General features: G+C 41.6%; 1 protein-coding gene across 2 annotated transcripts; it reads right to left on the reverse strand.

Annotated features, from left to right (window-relative positions):
• Window positions 1-1,295: 1,295 nt before the first annotated feature.
• On the reverse strand, window positions 1,296-17,680 carry LOC144666107 (beta-hexosaminidase-like). Of its 2 annotated transcripts, none has more exons than XM_078527462.1 (8): window positions 17,386-17,680; window positions 10,120-10,815; window positions 8,924-9,363; window positions 6,102-6,848; window positions 5,051-5,288; window positions 3,735-3,987; window positions 2,934-3,065; window positions 1,296-2,367 (listed from the first exon to the last, which is right to left on the reverse strand). In XM_078527462.1, exons 1-8 carry the CDS (start codon window positions 17,528-17,530, stop codon window positions 2,220-2,222), a joined length of 2,799 nt encoding a protein of 932 aa, XP_078383588.1. In that variant the 5' UTR covers window positions 17,531-17,680; the 3' UTR covers window positions 1,296-2,219. The 2 variants fall into 2 exon arrangements, with proteins under 2 accessions (XP_078383588.1, XP_078383589.1); XM_078527463.1 differs by lacking the exon at window positions 17,386-17,680 and adding an exon at window positions 13,210-13,349.
• Between the last annotated feature and the right edge of the window lie 321 nt (window positions 17,681-18,001).

Here is an 18,001-nt window from a genome sequence, read left to right on the forward strand (position 1 = left end):
TCAATCGGACTCACTAAATAGCATTCGGATTCACAGACTTAGGTGAAGTGCACTGTCCTTGAATCACATTAAATGTGACTTGGCAGTTGTGAAAATTGTTCACGGTGTAAGCATGGCTGCTTGTGTTCACCTGTTCACCTCTTGAAGTTGTAGCGGGAAAAGACGGCATTGCGGGTACACCTGCGAAACTGCTCGAAGCTGCTGAATGTGGAGGCATGCTGATAATGTTGGAGAGTTGTTGCTGTTCCTTCTCGCTACCTTCATCGTAGTCGTTAAGAGATTTCTCGCTTACGTGTCCAGTCACCTGGATTATCGACTGCCTCTCGACGCTTGCTGCCCTCAGTTTCTTCACAACCGTCTTCCTTGCGCTGTGGTTAGTCAATCTCTTCTTGCTTTTCTCCAGAGGTGTGTTCTTTACAACGCTCTTCATCATGTTGTCGATACTGTTTACGCCGAGGCGCTGCTTCTTGTACCAAACATTTGTTTTGAGGTTTTCAATTATGGCAAGGTAAAAAGGACCTTTTTCTCGCAGCTCTTGAGGACGTCTACTGAGGTATTGCTTCAGCAACTCAACGGGACATCTCTGACCGCCAGTAGCGAACATTTTTGGCAGAACACTACGATGTTTTGTGTTAAGTCCTCCCTGCCTCGTTTTTGAAGGATTCTCTTTAAATGTGACGTACTCTGTGCCGCTGTCGTCCACACAAAAACTAAAGTCCTCGACTTCCATTGAGTGGTGTTCCTGTCTTCCCCTCAGGCCAAAATGTTGAGTCAAGACCCACCACATCGTCTGGGAAAGAACACTTGGGCTGCAGTCACCGAGACTTTGTTCACTCCATAGCATTTCTTCTTCCTCGGTTGTCAGTGCGTTCGCGGCGTTGGGTCTTTTGCCTTTTCCTTGCTGTCGGAGACACTTCACTTTTCCTTCAAGTACCAATTTGGACTGGTGGAACTCTCGGTCTCTAATTATCGAGTACTTGTAGCCGTGTTCTTTTAAATAGCGGTCAAGGGCTGCCAGCATGGATTTTAAACTCTCAGGTTCGTATTCAAACCCGTCTTTTGTGCGTATTTCTGTGTAGAAGGTTTGCAACATCTCATCGAGTTGTTCGTGCTCGTATTCTTCCATTTTTGGGTTTACTTTTCTCTCTGTTGCCCATGTTTGCCAAACATTCAACCAGGTCTGTGTAGCTTTCAACGTGTTTTTGTTTCTCGCATTTTCCTTAAGTTGCTCGACGATATTTTGGTTTGACAAAGCAAACCGGCTGTCCGTCATTTTTTAATTTGGTTTTCAAATTTGGCGCTTCCCCGGTGTTTCCATAGCAACTTCTGTATTGCACTCTATAACCCCAATTTGCACTCTATAACCTATTTATGCATTCGTCATTGACCAATCAAAAACGCGGTATTTTGTTGAGTATATAATAAGCTACATTACTGAATGTACTTTTATTATCTATTTCTAGCTCTGAGAGCCTAACACTAATTCACGGCCACAGTATTAGAAAAAAAATCCGCTTCGTTATTGTGCTGTCTTCAAAGAAATCAATATCAGTAGCCGTGGTTTTACTTCTCTCCGCAAATTTAGGTTATATCTTCCTTTACATGTCCAAAGATAATGCCTTTTGTGGGTGTGTTTGTCGTTGCCCTGTATTGCATGTACCGCATTGCACATCCTTACTGAGCAGAATTTTACACGTAACTAGCGCGCGCACATAAACAAAATGGCGGCTTTTTTTATGCGGCTTAGTCCGCAAAAGAAGTAAATTGCCGCTTTCTCGTAAACGAGTATGGTGACCTATCAATTTTTTCTCTTATTTTGGATGTAGCGATCAAATTCTTTCTGTAAAATGAAAACATATCAATTCCTATGTTTGAATATTAAATTATCGCTAAAAACGTGTACGTTGCCAATACTCCGGCAGAGGAATTATAAAGGAATTATATGGAATATACAAGGTCTTCCTGCTCCTAAACGAATATGGTGACCCCCCACTTTTATTTCAAAACTTAAGTTCCCTTGTAGTAATAAACCAGCAGGCGAAGTTTGGTTAAAAAACTATGTTCCGTTCTATTTCAGGGTAATGACCTTAAGTTGCCTACCACTAATTCAGAATAGTGAAGACCAAAAATACGCGAAATCCCCGAGACGTAGCTCCTTTAGTTAACTTCTAAGTTCTAAGTTCTAAGGGCCTGAAAAGACAGTAGAGACCGCGACTAGCTCACTCCCACACCAAAAACAAGAGGGCAGCGACTACAGTGGCGAGAATGACAAACTGTGACGTCACTTCCTGTGAGCTGCTTGGAGAGGGTGGCTTGGACGGAGCTTCCACCTTCACAGGCCTGCTATGACGAAGGCCATCCGCTGAACTGCAAATTTGACAGAAAAAGGGCAGGCGAACATTAGTCTTTGAACGCTGTCAAACGTGCGGTTTTTATCTAACCCTGACTCGGGACATCAGGTGATCATTTCGGGGGATGTACAGATCCCCCAAGCTATCGCCCAAAAATAAAGTTACTCACTTCCATTCTTAGGGTACTTTCTATTTGTCAGAACTGGCTGGCCGGTCCAGTGGTTTTGAATGTAAAATGGGCCTTTTGCACGAGATTTCCCACAAATCCACAATAACAATTTATATCTATGTATTGACTGATTTGACAGGACAAATCTGACTAATAACGGAATTCTGTTCTCGAATAAAACGGTGTGGCCGCCAGTGGCCGGCCAGTTCTGACTAATGGAAAGCGCCCTTAGAAAGCGATGATGTAGTACAATGGTCTTCACTAGATCTCCACTCTCCACTCCTGGAGCCTACTTATCAACAAATCCCTGGGGTATTACCGGTCCGCCCTCCCCCTTCCCCTCCCTTGCCTCTCCAGTAAAGCGTTCACCATGAAAAACAGTCGAAATAACAAAAACACTGACTTTTTCTGACCTGCTTCGAAGATTAATTTTTCCTTCTAAATCCGAAACGTCTTCCACATTTTTCCACGTTTTGAGATCAGTAGAATACTGAAATCCGAGTCCTGGGAACACATTCGTGATCTTTAGTTTGCCCTCATCAACACTGCGGGGAAAATAACACATGGTTAAAACAGTTCAGATGGTTAAGCATTAATACGAAAATGTAGAACAAGTAAACCACAGTTCAATTTGATGCATCAGGCTGCAAAGCCCTTGTTTGATAAACGGTGTAAAGCCTTTGTAGTCAAACAAACGTGACACAAAGGTGTTCTCAAAATATGGCTTTGATACATTCAAAGCCTGAAGTCACCTGCTTTGGGATGAGGTAGTGAGGTGGATCTGGCAAAGTTGCCGGCACCTTTGATGTACAACAAGGAGCAGAGCTTCCAGCTAGCCAGTCTTTGATACAGCTTTTGACGAGATTAAATGGGAATCTATCCGTTTTTTTGTCCCGTGCTTCCACCATAAATTTTATATTGTTGATCAGCCACTAAAGTAGCTAACTGTTTCGTATTTTCTGACCAAAACTCAATAAAGGAGCAAAATCGACAATCTTGCGCCCTTAATAACAGGCTGGGTAGCTGTGGCTGGGTAGCTGTATCAAATTCACTTAATCTTTTTTCTATACGTTTTCTTGCAAGGGTAATTTGTTCTTTAACCAATTCATTTCACCTAAAAAGATGTGAGTTTTGTTTCTCCTGCCTTTTTAAATTTCTTAGAAGAAGAATTTAGGAATTTATCAGTTGAAGGAATTAACAAATAAGAGTCTTACAGCGCTCCAGGCGGTGTCAGGTGATATGCCACGCCCATCTCGTCAAGTCGTCCCAGTTCCCTGTACCCCAGCGTATTTGCAAACTTCACCCAATCGTCTGTCCTCTTAGCGTCTCTGTCTGTTTTATCACTGATGTCTTCCCATGATGCCTTATGCCATGCACGTTCGGCCAGAGCTATCATACGAGGGAAGATCATGGCGTTCATTTGGTCAGCGGTCCGCACTGTTTCTGACCATAGGTGGCCTTGCATTCCTAATAACATCAAAATAGAAGATATCGATATCAAACTCAAATCATATAACTTCCCAAAATGCGTTTGGGAAGATTACTGGTAGGGAGGCGCGGTGGCCTTGGACTTTAGATTGAGTGGCCCGGGTCCGAGCTCTGACCGCGGTCATTGCGTTGTGTTGTTAGGGAAGACAATTGACTTTCCCAGAGCCTCTCTTCACCCAGGGCCCAGTTGCTCAAAGGGTGGATAACGCTAGCTATCCACCAGATAAATCGCTATCCTGCGAATAACTCTCATACAAAACCATCTTCGCTATCCACCGGATAGTGATTAATCCAGTGGATAGCGTTATCCACCCTTGAACAACTGGGCCCGAGTGTTTCAAGGTGTGCGCTGGCTAATTGTTAGGACAACCTCGCAAAATGCCGAGGTGTAACTTCGATGGACTAGCATCCTATCCAGGGGGAGTAGCAATACATATAAACAAATATAAATTTGCATAGCACTTATATTATTTGTCATGTTCAAAAGCGCTTTACACCAAATACAAACTATACAAGGGCAAGGAAAAGTAAGGCAAAGATAAATAATCTTTACGATATTATAAGCAGTATAAAAAATATGTCTTTCATCGATTTTTAAAATTTTCACGGAAGAGCTTGAGCGTATGTCTAAAGGCCCGGCAAAACGAGAAAACATGTTTTCATGCCGCGCGGAAACACCAAAATTTTTCTGCCGTGTCGAACAAGCAAATTTTGCTTCTGGAAAAAACTTGACGCTGGAAACAATCCTTTCCGTGTGGCAAAACTGGAAAACATTGGGGAAACATGCGCGCGCTACGGGTGATACTGGAAACATGTTTCCTCGTTTTTCCAGGCCTTAAGAGTAAATATTACTTTATTATTACTAAATTGTTTAATAAAAATGAACCAGAGGGAGCAAAGGCGCGGTCCCCAAAGTAACACAGTTACGCTATGGCACTTGTAGAAGTTCCTAGTCTCGGGCTTGCGTCTGGACGTATGGTCAACAAAAGGCTTGGCTTCCGTTATCCAACCCCACTCCCGCTTCAAGACATATTTTACTCACCTACAATATTTTCCTTCTTCTTCAAGTCAGTGCACATGCCGGGATTCTTACACAATTCTTCCCTGGTTAGCGGTTCACCTTTCAGGTTGGTCTCCACGTTAGCAAACAAGTCATCCGGCATGAAACCAAACACTTTACGAGTATTGGTAAATCGTGTTGCCCAGTAGAACCCACGCTCCTCCGGGTCAGGTTCGTACGGGTGGTCGAAATACAAGTGAGTGGCCTGGGACATAATGACCTACAAAATGGACAAATTGTGGTGAAACGTAAATGCCGAATGAATCATTCTCGTCCCCGTAGCCCTTCTTGTTTCTCTAAGCCGGCAGGGCCTTGGCACGAGAAACGAAGGGCTCTGGAGACATAAGATTTTTGAGCTAATTCGAATTTTTTCGATAGGCTGTTTGAAAAAAGAAATCTTAAACGGAAGTCAAAAACGCCACAACTCTCCCATACAGATTTCCCAGTCTTGTTATATGGATACAATATTATTCACGACTCCATACATGTCAGAAGACCGGAAGTCCTAGAATCTACGACTGGAAATCCTGTGTCTCCAGAGCCCTTCGTTTCTCGTGCCAAAGGCCCCACCGGCTAAGAGGAACGAAAAAGGCTATGGGGACAGGAACGCGAAAGGATAAAACGTGTTTTGCACCGCCAAGGTCTAGTTTTGAAAAAAAAAGGGCAAAAAGACAAATCTTCAGGTTCGCTCTCACTTCATGTGCTTTATTTTAGAAAAATGCGTATAGTTGTTTTTTTTTTTTTTTCTTTTAATAACAGGGGGGGTCTGAACATCCCGCCTCCCGTGCCTTTAACTCCCGCTTCCGGCATTTTTTACTCCCGCCCGCCGCCCCTTTCCGTAGCCGTTCTCTCCTCTTTTTCCCATATCTATTGCAAAATATAACGAAATTTTGCGAAATTTTACTCGTTTTCTCCGAGTTCCCGCAACCTTAAGAATCCCGCTTCCCGCACTCTCTTCTCCCGCTTCCCGCCCCTTTTCTCCCGGGCTCCCGCCCCCTGTCCCCCTCCACAAAACTGCTTACGGTTCACGTACCTGATAACCAGCATTAGCCAGTTCGTAAGCTCGTTTTCCGCTGCCCCACTCCCAGATGTTATTCCACGCGTAACCATACACCCGAGTGTTCCTCAGTACCTCACGGTCATACGGGACATCTTTGAAGCTCATAAGGCCGTCTTCCCATCCGGCAAGCTGGAGGCTGTGATTCGCTGTAATATTAGAAACGCGCTGAACAAAATAATCTTTCAACTCGTCCACAATTTTTCCGTTAGAGCTGTTCAGTCCCAGCTTCTGCGCAAGATTGTTGCACGCGGTGGAATTGGTCCAAGCACCATGCGCCACCTCGTCTCCACCGAAATGGTAAATGGCCAGCGGCTGTATGTCCTTGTGCATGTCCATGATAGCCTGGACCAAGTGCTCAATAAAAGTGTATGTGGATTCTATGCAGGGATTTATGGCGTCATCTGTATAATATTGTATAGATAAATATTTTGAAGTGTCGTTGATTTCTGATAAAAGGTATTTCTCGGCCTCTGCCTTGTTTCCCTGGGCTGATAATTTCTCATATCGCGCCAGCATCGCTTTGATGGCAGCGTTCCCATGTCCTGGCATGTCGAACTCAGGAATCACTTGAATATGACGTGCGTTTGCGTATTTCAGAATGTCCTTGTAATCCTGGACCGAGTAATGGCCTGAGCCCGAGGTGGACGCTTCGGGGCCTGAGCCGAGTTGTGACAGAATGCACTTTTTGTGTTCCAAATCAAAGCAACGTTTGCTTCCCACCTGAGAGAATAATAACAAGAGGTTACTAACTACGGTGTGAAAGTTCCTTTAAGGCCGAATGAAACGAGTTGTAAGTACGAAAGGTTTTAAATCGATACTGTCTTACTGTGAAAGCAAAAAAGCAACAACTTTCGTCAACTCTCATGAAAATCTGAACAGGTTAAAATTCAATAAGAGTGCATAAGGAGCATTATAGTCAGTGATCATTCAAACTCTCGACAACTCGATAGAACGGACTCTTGTCGCGTTTCTTTAGAAGTTTGGTCATTTCAGAACTGGATTTCAAAATTCAGCGCAAATAGGCCTTATCACGGTTTTCAACGCCATCTTGACGAGTAGGCAAAGCGGGTAGAAATTACAGTGTTTGTATGGGAATCCGACGGCAAATATCTTTTACAAAAATTGAATTTTGGATAACCTATGAATTGTAAAGTTAAGATACTAAACAAAAGCTTTTATTCGCCGAGTTTGAAGGATGTAGCGGGGCTAGAAAGGATTCAGTTACGTTTTGATTTTCCATGCATTCAAGTCTATAATATTTCCCGCAAACCGCGTCAAACATGGTGAATAAATAATTTTGCCTATATCTTAACTTGACAATTCATAAGATGTACAGAATTCAATTTTTTTAAAAGATTTTTGCCGTCGGATTCCCATACAAACACTGAAAATTCTACCCGCTTTGCCTACTCGTCAAGATGGCGTCAAAAACCGTGATAAGGTCTATTGCGGCAGTTCAAAACTTGGTCATCGTTAAAGGAGTTCTCGATTGAGCGTCGTTAAAGGAGAAGTTCATTCTAGAATGGACATTTATTTTCTTTACGCCAATAAAAAGTTTACACAAAGATATGTCATTCTCCAATTCAGCCTCCAGCGTTCGCTATAGCCCTACGAAATCTTTCCCAAAACTCGACCGACGCCGCCATCTTTGAGCTGGTTGTATGCGTGACGTCAAGAGCTCAGCCTGAAGTTTGGCGGGAATATTTTAATAGTCGAAACTCCTTGTTTTTTTTATTTTTGGAGCTCTGTTTGATCAAAATGGAGGTGCACAGTCATTGACAAACAAAAGCCACTTCGAAGAAACGAGAGTTTCGAGTATATAAAATTTCCCGCCAAACTTCAGACTGAGCTCTTTGACGTCACGCATACATTGCAGCTCCAAGATGGCGGCGTTCGGTTGTCGATTGGGAAAGATCGTAGGGTATAGCGCACTGAGCGGGCGATACATTTCTTTGTATAAACTTATTATTGGCGTAGAGAAAATAAATGGCCATTCCGGAGTGAACTTCTCCTTTAAGCCAAAACCTAAGTTATCGTTCTAGCCAGTCACAAAGAACACAGACAATGAACCAATCAAAACAAGAAAAACATACAAGTAGCCGGTGCGAGGCCGTTGCGTGTGAGCGAGTCATGCTTGGTTTTGGTTTTAGTTCTGATTGGTCAAGAAAGTAGAGCAGGATTTTTAAACCAATCACAAAGCGTAGTGAAGCAAGACCAAAGATGTTCCAGATAACTTTCGACACAAGCGCAAATTGCTCTAAAAAGTGAAGCAAACATTGTTAACCGGGGTTACACTTGGAAATGTGTGTGTTTTGCGACCTAATTTGCCATAACATTGTAAAATACCAGTGTAGCATGCAGGGTAATTGTTAGGATATCCTAGCCAAAAAGCCTTATAGGGTAACTTGCAGTGTACTTGCAGTTCAACCAAGTGAATAAGCAATACTCTTACCCGCCTTATGCTAGAGAAAACAGAGATTAACGCCAGTCTGTTAAGCCACTAGGCACTACAATGTTGTGGACAAAACTAGTCGAAACAAACGCATTTCACGCATTTTTCACAAATGTCCTGACTTGCAAGCGGGTAAAAATATTTTATCCCCCTCTTCCCCTACTCCTTGGGGTTTGCAGTTCGCCAGGCTGTTGTCACAACACGACAGCATTAACAACATTGAAATGGGGGAGCGGGAATTGAAAAACTGAACTATGTACCTAAATTAGTGGAAATTTGCCAAGTGTTTCAGCAGTTTTGTCCAAGATTGTAGGCAATGGGCTTTTTTTATATATTTTTTTACCTCAGTAAGTTCGGGTAATCCAGGAATCTTGAGTCTCCACCCTTCGTCATCAGTGAGGTGAAAATGAAATTTGTTGAGCTTGTACATTGCCATTACATCCAATAACTTAAACACATGTTCTTTCGCTTCAAAGTTACGGCCGACATCGAGGTGCATTCCGCGGTAAGAGTACCTAGGTGCATCTTTAACTGTCACTTTAGGGACCCTGCCTTTGGAGTTCCTCAACGCCAGAAGGGTCTGTACGCCATAGAATACACCAGCGGCACCCTTTCCAGTGATCGTAATGAGCTCCTTGGAAGAATCCACCACCAGGCTGTACCATTCGTCCGAACTGGGAAACTGCTGACCACCCTTTGCAGGCACGGAAACGTCACCTTTGATGAGTTTGATGGCTTTAGTGTCTCTTGGTGTAGACGTGGAAACTGTAAGCTTCAGTTTGTCTGTTACAATAAAATACAGAAACAAAGATTTACAGGAGTCGTTTATAAAATTAGCTGCAAAGATTGCGAGAAAATGTACATCGGTCAAACATCACGCGCACTTAGATCCAGAACAAGAGAACACAAAAGGGCTGTTTTCACAGGTGGCAAGAACTCCCTGTTGGCATAACATTGCGCGCAAACTAATAACGATTTTATTTTCAACGAAGTCGAGATTGTAGACCGCTGTTCTCAGTGGTCACGCAGACTGTTTTTAAAAGCGTGGCATTCCATCCGTGAACCGAACTCGATCAACCATCACTTGCACATTTCTGAGATGTACAAAATCTTGACCAACCCCTAGTGGTTCTCGCCTTTTTTTTAAAATATCTGGACGCCATTTTAATCTATGCTGAGGTTACAGTATTTTTTACCGAAACGTCCATTTTTTAATTTTTAGTCAGTGACAACAATTTTTTTTTTCTAATTTTAATCATGCCTGACTACAATTACAGTATTTTTATAAACAACAGTTTTGCAGACTTTTATCACGGTATAACTACGCTTTGTAAATATGGCTAATAATCAGCCCCATGCCAGCTGGGATATTCTTAATTTGGATAGTCACGCGTGACGACCCAGAAAACGCAATTAATGGCTAATCGCTCCTTTTTTAACTCGTTAATCTGATGACGTAAGCGATGATGAACAAAAAATGAAGGAAGATTCACTCACTCGGTTGATTCATTGATTCTTCAATCACTTACTTAAACATACCTTTCAGTGGAGCAGCTTCGTTTTCTAATCCTGCTTCAATATACACTTTCCATTCTGACGTAATAGTCACGCCACTGCTTTTATCCACGTTAATTTCCACCGGGGTGGGAATGACGTCATACGGTGCGCTCTCCAAATCTGAAACGAAGTCTTCACTATATCGCTTCGCAGGCGTGTAAGGATTATACACGTCTTTGGCAAAACGCTTCCATTTTTTTTCAGTATCAAACTTGCCTACAAACTTTAACTCTTCATCGTCGGTGTTTTTTATCACTTTAGCGTTTAGCCCTTCCGCGGAAATGTACCATCTCGGCATGACGTCAGTCCTTGAGACGGACCAATGAGCAGCCTTGAATTCGAACTTAAAAGAACCTCCGGCAGGGATGTCTTTGAAGTCGCTAGTCGTTTGGAACTTGTGAAGGCAACCGTTGATGTGGGTGAATCTGATCCCGTAGTTCCCTGGGATAACATACCCGGCGGGGTTGTGTTTTAAATGTTCCGGTTCTACAAGCCTAATGTTACAAAAGTAAACAGACCAGTCGCCGTGTGTTATAGGGCGACTTCCCTTGTTAGTAAGTGTTATCTCTGAGAGGAAGACAGGAGCAGAGCCATTCGGAAGTGGCAGCAAGTTATTTAGGACGTTGTAGCCCACCTCCATGTTAGACCCCAAGTAATCGATGTCATCTTGGGCAGAACCTAGAAAACAGTTGCAAGAAAAGTTTCAGTATCAAGCCTAACGCTGACAAACACAACACTCTACAACATTTCAATGCTCATATTCTCCTTAGTGTCTTTCATACATTTTGCAAGACTTGACTTGGGAGAATATGACAACCTTTATACACCATTTTAATAAGTCGAGACGCCATTTTGAATATTTAACTTTCCGCGAATGACGTCGTTAATGAAATATTCATTTGTGCCTCGACGTATTAAATTAAAGTATCTACCATTGTAATAGGCCGAGGTGTCATTTTGAATATTTTATTAATGACGTCATTTGCGGAGAAATAAAAATTCAAAATGGCCCCTTGACTTATTAAAATTGTGTATATTATAGGAAACTAACTCTTGTGTTAATTAATTTAAAATAACGCGAATCGAAAGGAATATTACTTTCAAATAAAGGAAATTAACGCGAAATAAAGGGTAACATTTCAAAATGAAGGAATCTTAAAGCAACGTACACAAAGAAAGACACCTTTTGAGACAACAGGAACTAGTTTATTTTAACACTAGGCGCGTATTATCCGAGACGAAAAAAATGTTCGTGATACTTCACCGAAACGTATGGGTTAATCGAAGGAATCTGACCGCTTCCAATGTTCTTTACAGTTTCAGCGATACCGGTAGATTTCCACCCTGATGAATATACATGTAATGCTTTTTCCTGGAAGATTAGAACGTCTGGACTGTATCGAGAAATTGGGGTCAAAATAATGGAAATTAACGTCGCGAAAATAAACGCTCCACTTAATTAATTAACGGTCTGGAAATTACGTTAACAAAAATTAACGGGACTTAAAATAAATTAACGTGAAGTTTTGAAATTCGCGTTAATTTCATGAAGCGTTAATTGGCGTTTGTTCCAAGTGAAATTGTGTTCAAAACCATCAATTGTAACCCCAATAAAGTATTTATTTTCTGGAAGCTTATTGAATGAAGATTGAAATTTTGGATTTTGTTTTGATCATATAGGCCACAATAAGCAACGTCAGCATTTCGTTTCCAATTATGTTGCACAACATTAGGTTTATTTGAGAACACATTTACGTGAGCGCCTAAACTTTTATGTGGAATTCGATCTACAAACATGTATGCTGCTCTAAAAACGGTGTCTCAGATTTTTCTTTTCTTACTCCGTTAATTTTTTGTGAATTTTTAATCCTTAAGAAGCCCTAAAAATGCCATTTTAAAGTTTAAAAATTTATAAAAAATTAATCGATCATTTTTCGAACTTTTCCGAAATTAAACGAGGTTTCCCGAAGAGTCTAAAAAGGAAGTTTCGAAGATGTTTGAACTTACTCACGAGACAGAATATGCTGCGCTCGCGATATTTTCGGCACCAAAACGTGGGGGGGAGAACCAAGCCCCCCCCCCCCCCCCCCCTGCTCCGCCGCCTATGACTACAGTTACACACTCTGGTTTAATGCTGCTGAACGACCTCAGAATTCCACGCTTCCGTGACTTCTCTCGCGTGACTTTACAAATAATGACGCGACGATACAGTGTATAAGATAAAGATTGAGATATAAATTATACAAACAAACGGCCTTGGAGCTCAGTTCAGGAATGTAAACAGTTAAAATAACAATGGGACAAAATGGAATGAATTGGCCTGAAATCTTCTGCTGAGTTGTGCGGAAGCACTGTGAAAAGTTTCTGTAAAAATTCGTGTTGTGAAATCAAGCATATGATTTGAAAGGTTTGCCTATATAACAAAAGAAATTGCACCGCTGTTTGTTAACAACCAAGAAATCTACAAACAAACAAACAACAGTTAAGCGATATGCTGTCCGCTCCCTTTATGTATAATAAAGTGGATACTTATTAAAACTAAATGTGCTAATCTTTTTTTGAGAAAATATTGCTGCTGTATAAAGAACTAGCGAGGAATTTGACACCAATCATTTTAGGGATCATCTTTTCCTATCTAGACCATATTGTGCAACACGCACTTCACCCACACGAGAAGAAGGCACTAAAAAATCGATCCTGAAATGTGTTCACGATATTAGATGAATAAATACGTCCACACGTTGCGATGAATGATAAGCCTTTCTTGATAATCTGACCACTATTCATTTCCGCTGTTACACTTTAAATCAGAGCGATGCGGTTGGCGAGGACGCAAACCGCATATTCTGGGCCGGAACCTCTTAAAATGTTGACCAACATAGAAAATAAAGGGGACGAGTTTTAGAGAATGCGCGTCGGTGGACCTAACTGAACATTACTCAAAGATAAGCTGGGACAACAAGCGCCATTCGTGTTGAGGGATGGATGCCTTTTAAGTGCAAGTACCTCATTGATATTCACTATTTTGCAGTTACGCTAGGAAGCTACGCTAAAATCAAAGGCTACACTAACCTGCGGTCGCACGGAACACGCTTAAGATCGCTACAAGTAAAAACCACAGCATCATTTGACCGATTTCTGTTTCTCTTGTGCAGAACGTGTAACACACACCACACAAATTCACCGCACACTGCTACCACACCTTTTGTCACGCTTTCTTGACTGCTTTGTCACGCGAGACCAATCTCGTACCCAGAGTCCTCACGCTCCACGTCCTGAAAACTCTGGAAACGAGGTTGACCACAGACTTTATGGGTGGAGAGGTTAAGAGGTAGGCCCTAGCGAGGTTGGCAAAATTGCTCCATCTCAGTGGGGTTATTTTTTGTATGCTGAATTTTGGATGCTTTCACTTTCTGATTCAACAAATCTTTGCAATAAAATTCATTTTGCTAATGAAAATCAGTAGTTGTAACAAATGTAGTAGAAAATGAATTGTAACATCCCAACCTGACCCTCCCTTCCCCTCTCTCAACCTCCCTCCATCACTTTCTTCCTCCCCCCCCCCCCCCCCATGTTTTTTAACAGAACAAATGGCAACCAGCAAATTGCTTGAGTAACCTGGGATAGTATCATAAGTAGAAGAATAGGAATGTAGATAAAAGCTGGAAGCTGGGTAAAAATGCCAGTCTGTTGCATGAATTTTACCACCTATGAAGGCTGGGAAATGGGAAAATTGGGAACTCTGGATTTGAAGATCACTTGAATAGTACCCGTCAATGCAGGGGGCATAGCTTTTCAAGTTCTCGCCATATCCTCACATTTTTTTTTTTTCAAAAATACACTAGAAACGATCATGATTTGTACTTTTTTCAAGAATTTGGTTGATATCTTAGAGGTATTTTAGCACAATTTTAACAAAAACCAATCAAAATTCCTGTGAAACTACCCCTTTAAATGTAAAGCTTTCTTCAGATTCAAATAAGAAAAATAATCAAAAAAATTCAACCTATTCAAATAAGAAAAATATATATGATTGTGGTTGAAAATAACCCCTGAGAAGAATTTTAAGGCTTAACCCGCTCCCATCCCACCCAGATTTCCAGAGTCCTCAGCCCCCCTCCAATGAGAATTTCCTAAACACCATCAGTCAGTGGAGTGTGGATTTTTTGGGAATAACCCAATTGAGTGCATTCATATCATCCCTCTCCTTCTTTTCTTGACTTTTGTTTACTCACAAAAAAATTATAATTTTTGCCTGATTCTCAGCTTTTAATTTGCTGGCAGCAAAAATATCTGTCCCTGTGTCCCAGAAATTAACACAAAGACAACACTTAAAATGACAGCAAGGCACTCTGTGGTGGATTTGTCAGGATTTGCAAAAAAAACAGCCTTTTGGTGGGTGGAGGGGTGGGGGGGGGGGTTGGACGGAGAGCAATAATTCTCTATCTAGAACATTTGAGTGAGTGATGTACTAACAGGTAATTTTTATGGTTTAACTTGTAACACCTTTTTAGAGGGGTATACTTTGGGCGAAGGCGAAGGTGGAGATGGATAGGCCATGTATTGCGCATGGGCAGGCCATGGATAGGCCATGTATTCCGCATGGGCCATCAGCAAAATCGGAGCATTGCGCTAACATGGGCACCGGAGCGAAGGAGGAGCAGAGGGTGTCCGAAGGAAACATGGAGGAGAATGTTAGAGGGAGGGAGGGGGAAGACGGGGTTTGCCACCTGGGCAGAGGTGGTCAATGTTGCGGAAGACAGAGTAGAGTGGAGGGAACGGATCAAAGGCCCTATTCTCCCAGAGAAGAAATAAGGAAGCAGATGATTCTTTGGGCTTTCATAGTCTGTGTACACGTAGACATCTCCCATTCTCTTTGTGAACCAAAGGAAATAGGAGGCATCTGCATGTATGCTTAGGTTTAAAAGAGGCCCTGCCAGGGGGGTTTCCGGTGTCGCTTGTCCGAATTTAAAAATGTTCCGTCTCGCTGTTTTTTCGCTCTTCGTGTCGCTGTTGGCAATTAAATTGAAGGAAAATTGCTTGTCCTTGTCGGAATTCAATTTTTTTCATAAGGGTTGTCGTTTGTCGCGATTTTATGTTACCCGGTATGTGCTGTCGCTACTTTTTGGGCCATGTCGCTTGTCGGAATTTACCCTGGCAGGGCCTCTTAAAAACTTGAGATGGCTTTGGGCAGGGGTTATATTTTTTATACCATATATACCATTTTATTAACCCATTTATACCATGGGACACACCTTCCCAAATCTTTTTCCTTTTACAGTGGAACCACGGTAACTCAAACTTTGAACTCAAACTCGAAAAATAGTTCGAGTTATCAAGGTCAATTGGATATTCAATTTGCTAAGTTAATAATTGATAGTTTATTTATGGGTTAGAGACTGTTGTGAGTGTTTTGTTGACAAATACACGCACGCGCTGGCCGCACAATGAACGAGAAATTTTTAATACTGCACGAGGCGTAGCCGAGTGCAGTATTGAAAATTTCGAGTTCATTGTGAGGCCAGCAAGTGCGTGTATTTGTCAACAAAACACGAACGGACAGACTCTAACCCTTTTAATATACAATCTGAGTACACTGCAAGCGATTAACGAACTTCAAACAATAAAGTTTAAAAGTAAGAAGTGTAGTACATAATTACACAGGATTAGATCAATAATATAAAAATCACAAATAAGCCGTACAGAAATAAAGCTTAAAATGGTTCATAAAATTGTTCATCAGCTGCGGTCGTTCATAAATACAGTCAGCGAGAAGCTTGTTCAAAGCAAGTCGATGGCTTTCACAATCAAGCAACAAGCAAGTCAATCGCACACAAAAATGTATTTATTGAGCTGAAGTTTACCTTTGAACATGAAAGCGCTTCAAGTTGTTATCCTCTTCGATTTTGTTTGGTATTGGAACGTTGATAATTTGAGGAATATATTTTTCTTCCACTTCTACAAGCCTCGAAGCTGAAGACACTTTCAATAATGCACGATTTTTGTGCATTATTGTCAATACTGCACTGTCGGAGTTTGCTGACGACAGGTAAAGCAAAATCACGTGATCTATTTTAACCAATGGCGCGCGTGGATTTTGGACAGTGAACGAAGATTGTATATTAAGATAGTTTTCAGCACTTCAGTATACAGTACAGTGCAAAATGAACTTTTCTCATCAGAAACTCTCACACGACCATACATTTTTTATGATAAGAGTGGAAAATGACTGTCAGATACGTGTATTCAATGCTGTAATTCAAATCAAATTGCTGTAGTATTTGCTTTAATTGTTTCAATCCAATTACACAACAAGAAGAGCTATATATACGGGTAATAAGATACCAATGGGCATACGTGGCGAGCCCCAAGAACCACAATTCGACTTTATCAGGGTAAATTTGACCCAAATTTTGATAAAAGGAAATGAAATTTAGTTCGAGTTAGCAGGGTTTTCGAGTTATCCGAGTTCGAGTTAACCCGTTAAAATGACTGAAAAATGGGTTCAAATCCAAGAGAAATTGAAGATTGTTCAGTTTGTTATCCGAGTTTGAGTTACCAGGTTCTACTGTATTTCCTTTTGTGCTTCCCACAAAAGGAAATACTCCGAGCCATGAGTCTCTTGGAGTAAAGCATGGCTTCCTGTTGTCACTCCCTCAAACTCACAAGGGACTTTTAACGTTTTCAGTCAATTTTGTCTCAATCAGTGCCCAGGGGAGGGGGTACACTGGTGTATTTTTTGGAGGGGGAGGGGGTGTACCATACCCTTTGCATTCATGAATTGGCCGACTTTGGTAGAAGTGCTGTTTTGTAGTGCGTGACATTTCGTGACAAAACAAAGCGATCAGGCTCGTAAGCTGGATCAATTTAGGTTTCTGGGAAACTGCTCACCTACCCCTCCCCAAACCTAACATTAACCCTTACTTATCGCTTTGGGCAAATTGTTAGGTTTGGGGAGGGGTAGGTGAGCAGTTTCCCAGAAACCTAAATTGATCCCGTAAGCTGATTCAAAACAATCCTGAATAAACTTGAAATGAAAACTGCGCCAAGGATCTCCTTAATTGGTGATTATCATCCAAATTTAACAAGGATGATAGGTGTTTTAAAAATATTTTCTACAACTACAGAGATAAACAACATTTGCCGAATGCAAAATTATAAATAATTAAGTTCATAATGAAGCTTTAGTTTATATTAGAGCTTAGCGTTCTCTATTGACTATGATATAAGCTTAAAATTTTACGTTACCTTTTCCAAGCCAAATTTTAACTGTCACTGTAAGCAGTAAGCAAGCGGAAACTACCAAAAACAACCTTTGTATCTTGCGTGGAATCCACTGAAGATAGCGTCCGGTTTTGCGAATCATCAGTGATGATGCTGTAAAGTACGCCATGTTAGAACACTACACAGCTGGTGCGTGAAATCGATCTTATCCATTTCTTATTAAAGTGACTCGTTACTAAAGCAAACTAGCGGGCAGAAATAACGATGGTCGACATTATTTTTAACATTCCACGTCAACCGATCGACCCAGTCTCTTTGTTGGAATAATTATATGCGAGCTGTCATGCGAGCTAATTCTTTTCTCAAGTTTTGGCATCTAACTGTGTAAACAATAGTTCGCGCCAAACTTTGTATTTTTGTTATCCAGCATGCTCTAGGGCCCTCCAGCATGAAGTGAATCGCTCTGGAAGGGCGGGGCGGTGGCAAAGGGGGACACGAAAACTAGACCTTACCGTAAATGATCTAATAAACGCCCACTCTCAAATAAACGCCTCGCATCTAATAAACGCCTCTCCTGAGGTGTAAAGTTTGTATCAGACGCCCCCTCTAATGAACGCCCCGTGTCTAGTAGACGCCCGCC

This window comes from Oculina patagonica, chromosome 9, assembly GCF_052425735.1.
Source record: "Oculina patagonica isolate OP01 chromosome 9, crgOcupat, whole genome shotgun sequence".
In the NCBI taxonomy this organism is placed as follows: domain Eukaryota; kingdom Metazoa; phylum Cnidaria; class Anthozoa; order Scleractinia; family Oculinidae; genus Oculina; species Oculina patagonica.

Coding starts and splice junctions, on each gene's coding strand:
- LOC144666107 (XM_078527462.1), bottom strand. CDS start 17,530: ATGGCGTACTTTACAGCATCATCACTGATGATTCGCAAAACCGGACGC. Junction 5,289..6,101: donor TGGCTAATGCTGGTTATCAG/GTACGTGAACCG, acceptor TCCATTTTGTAG/GTCATTATGTCCCAGGCCAC. Junction 3,988..5,050: donor GAAGAAGGAAAATATTGTAG/GTGAGTAAAATA, acceptor TGATGTTATTAG/GAATGCAAGGCCACCTATGG.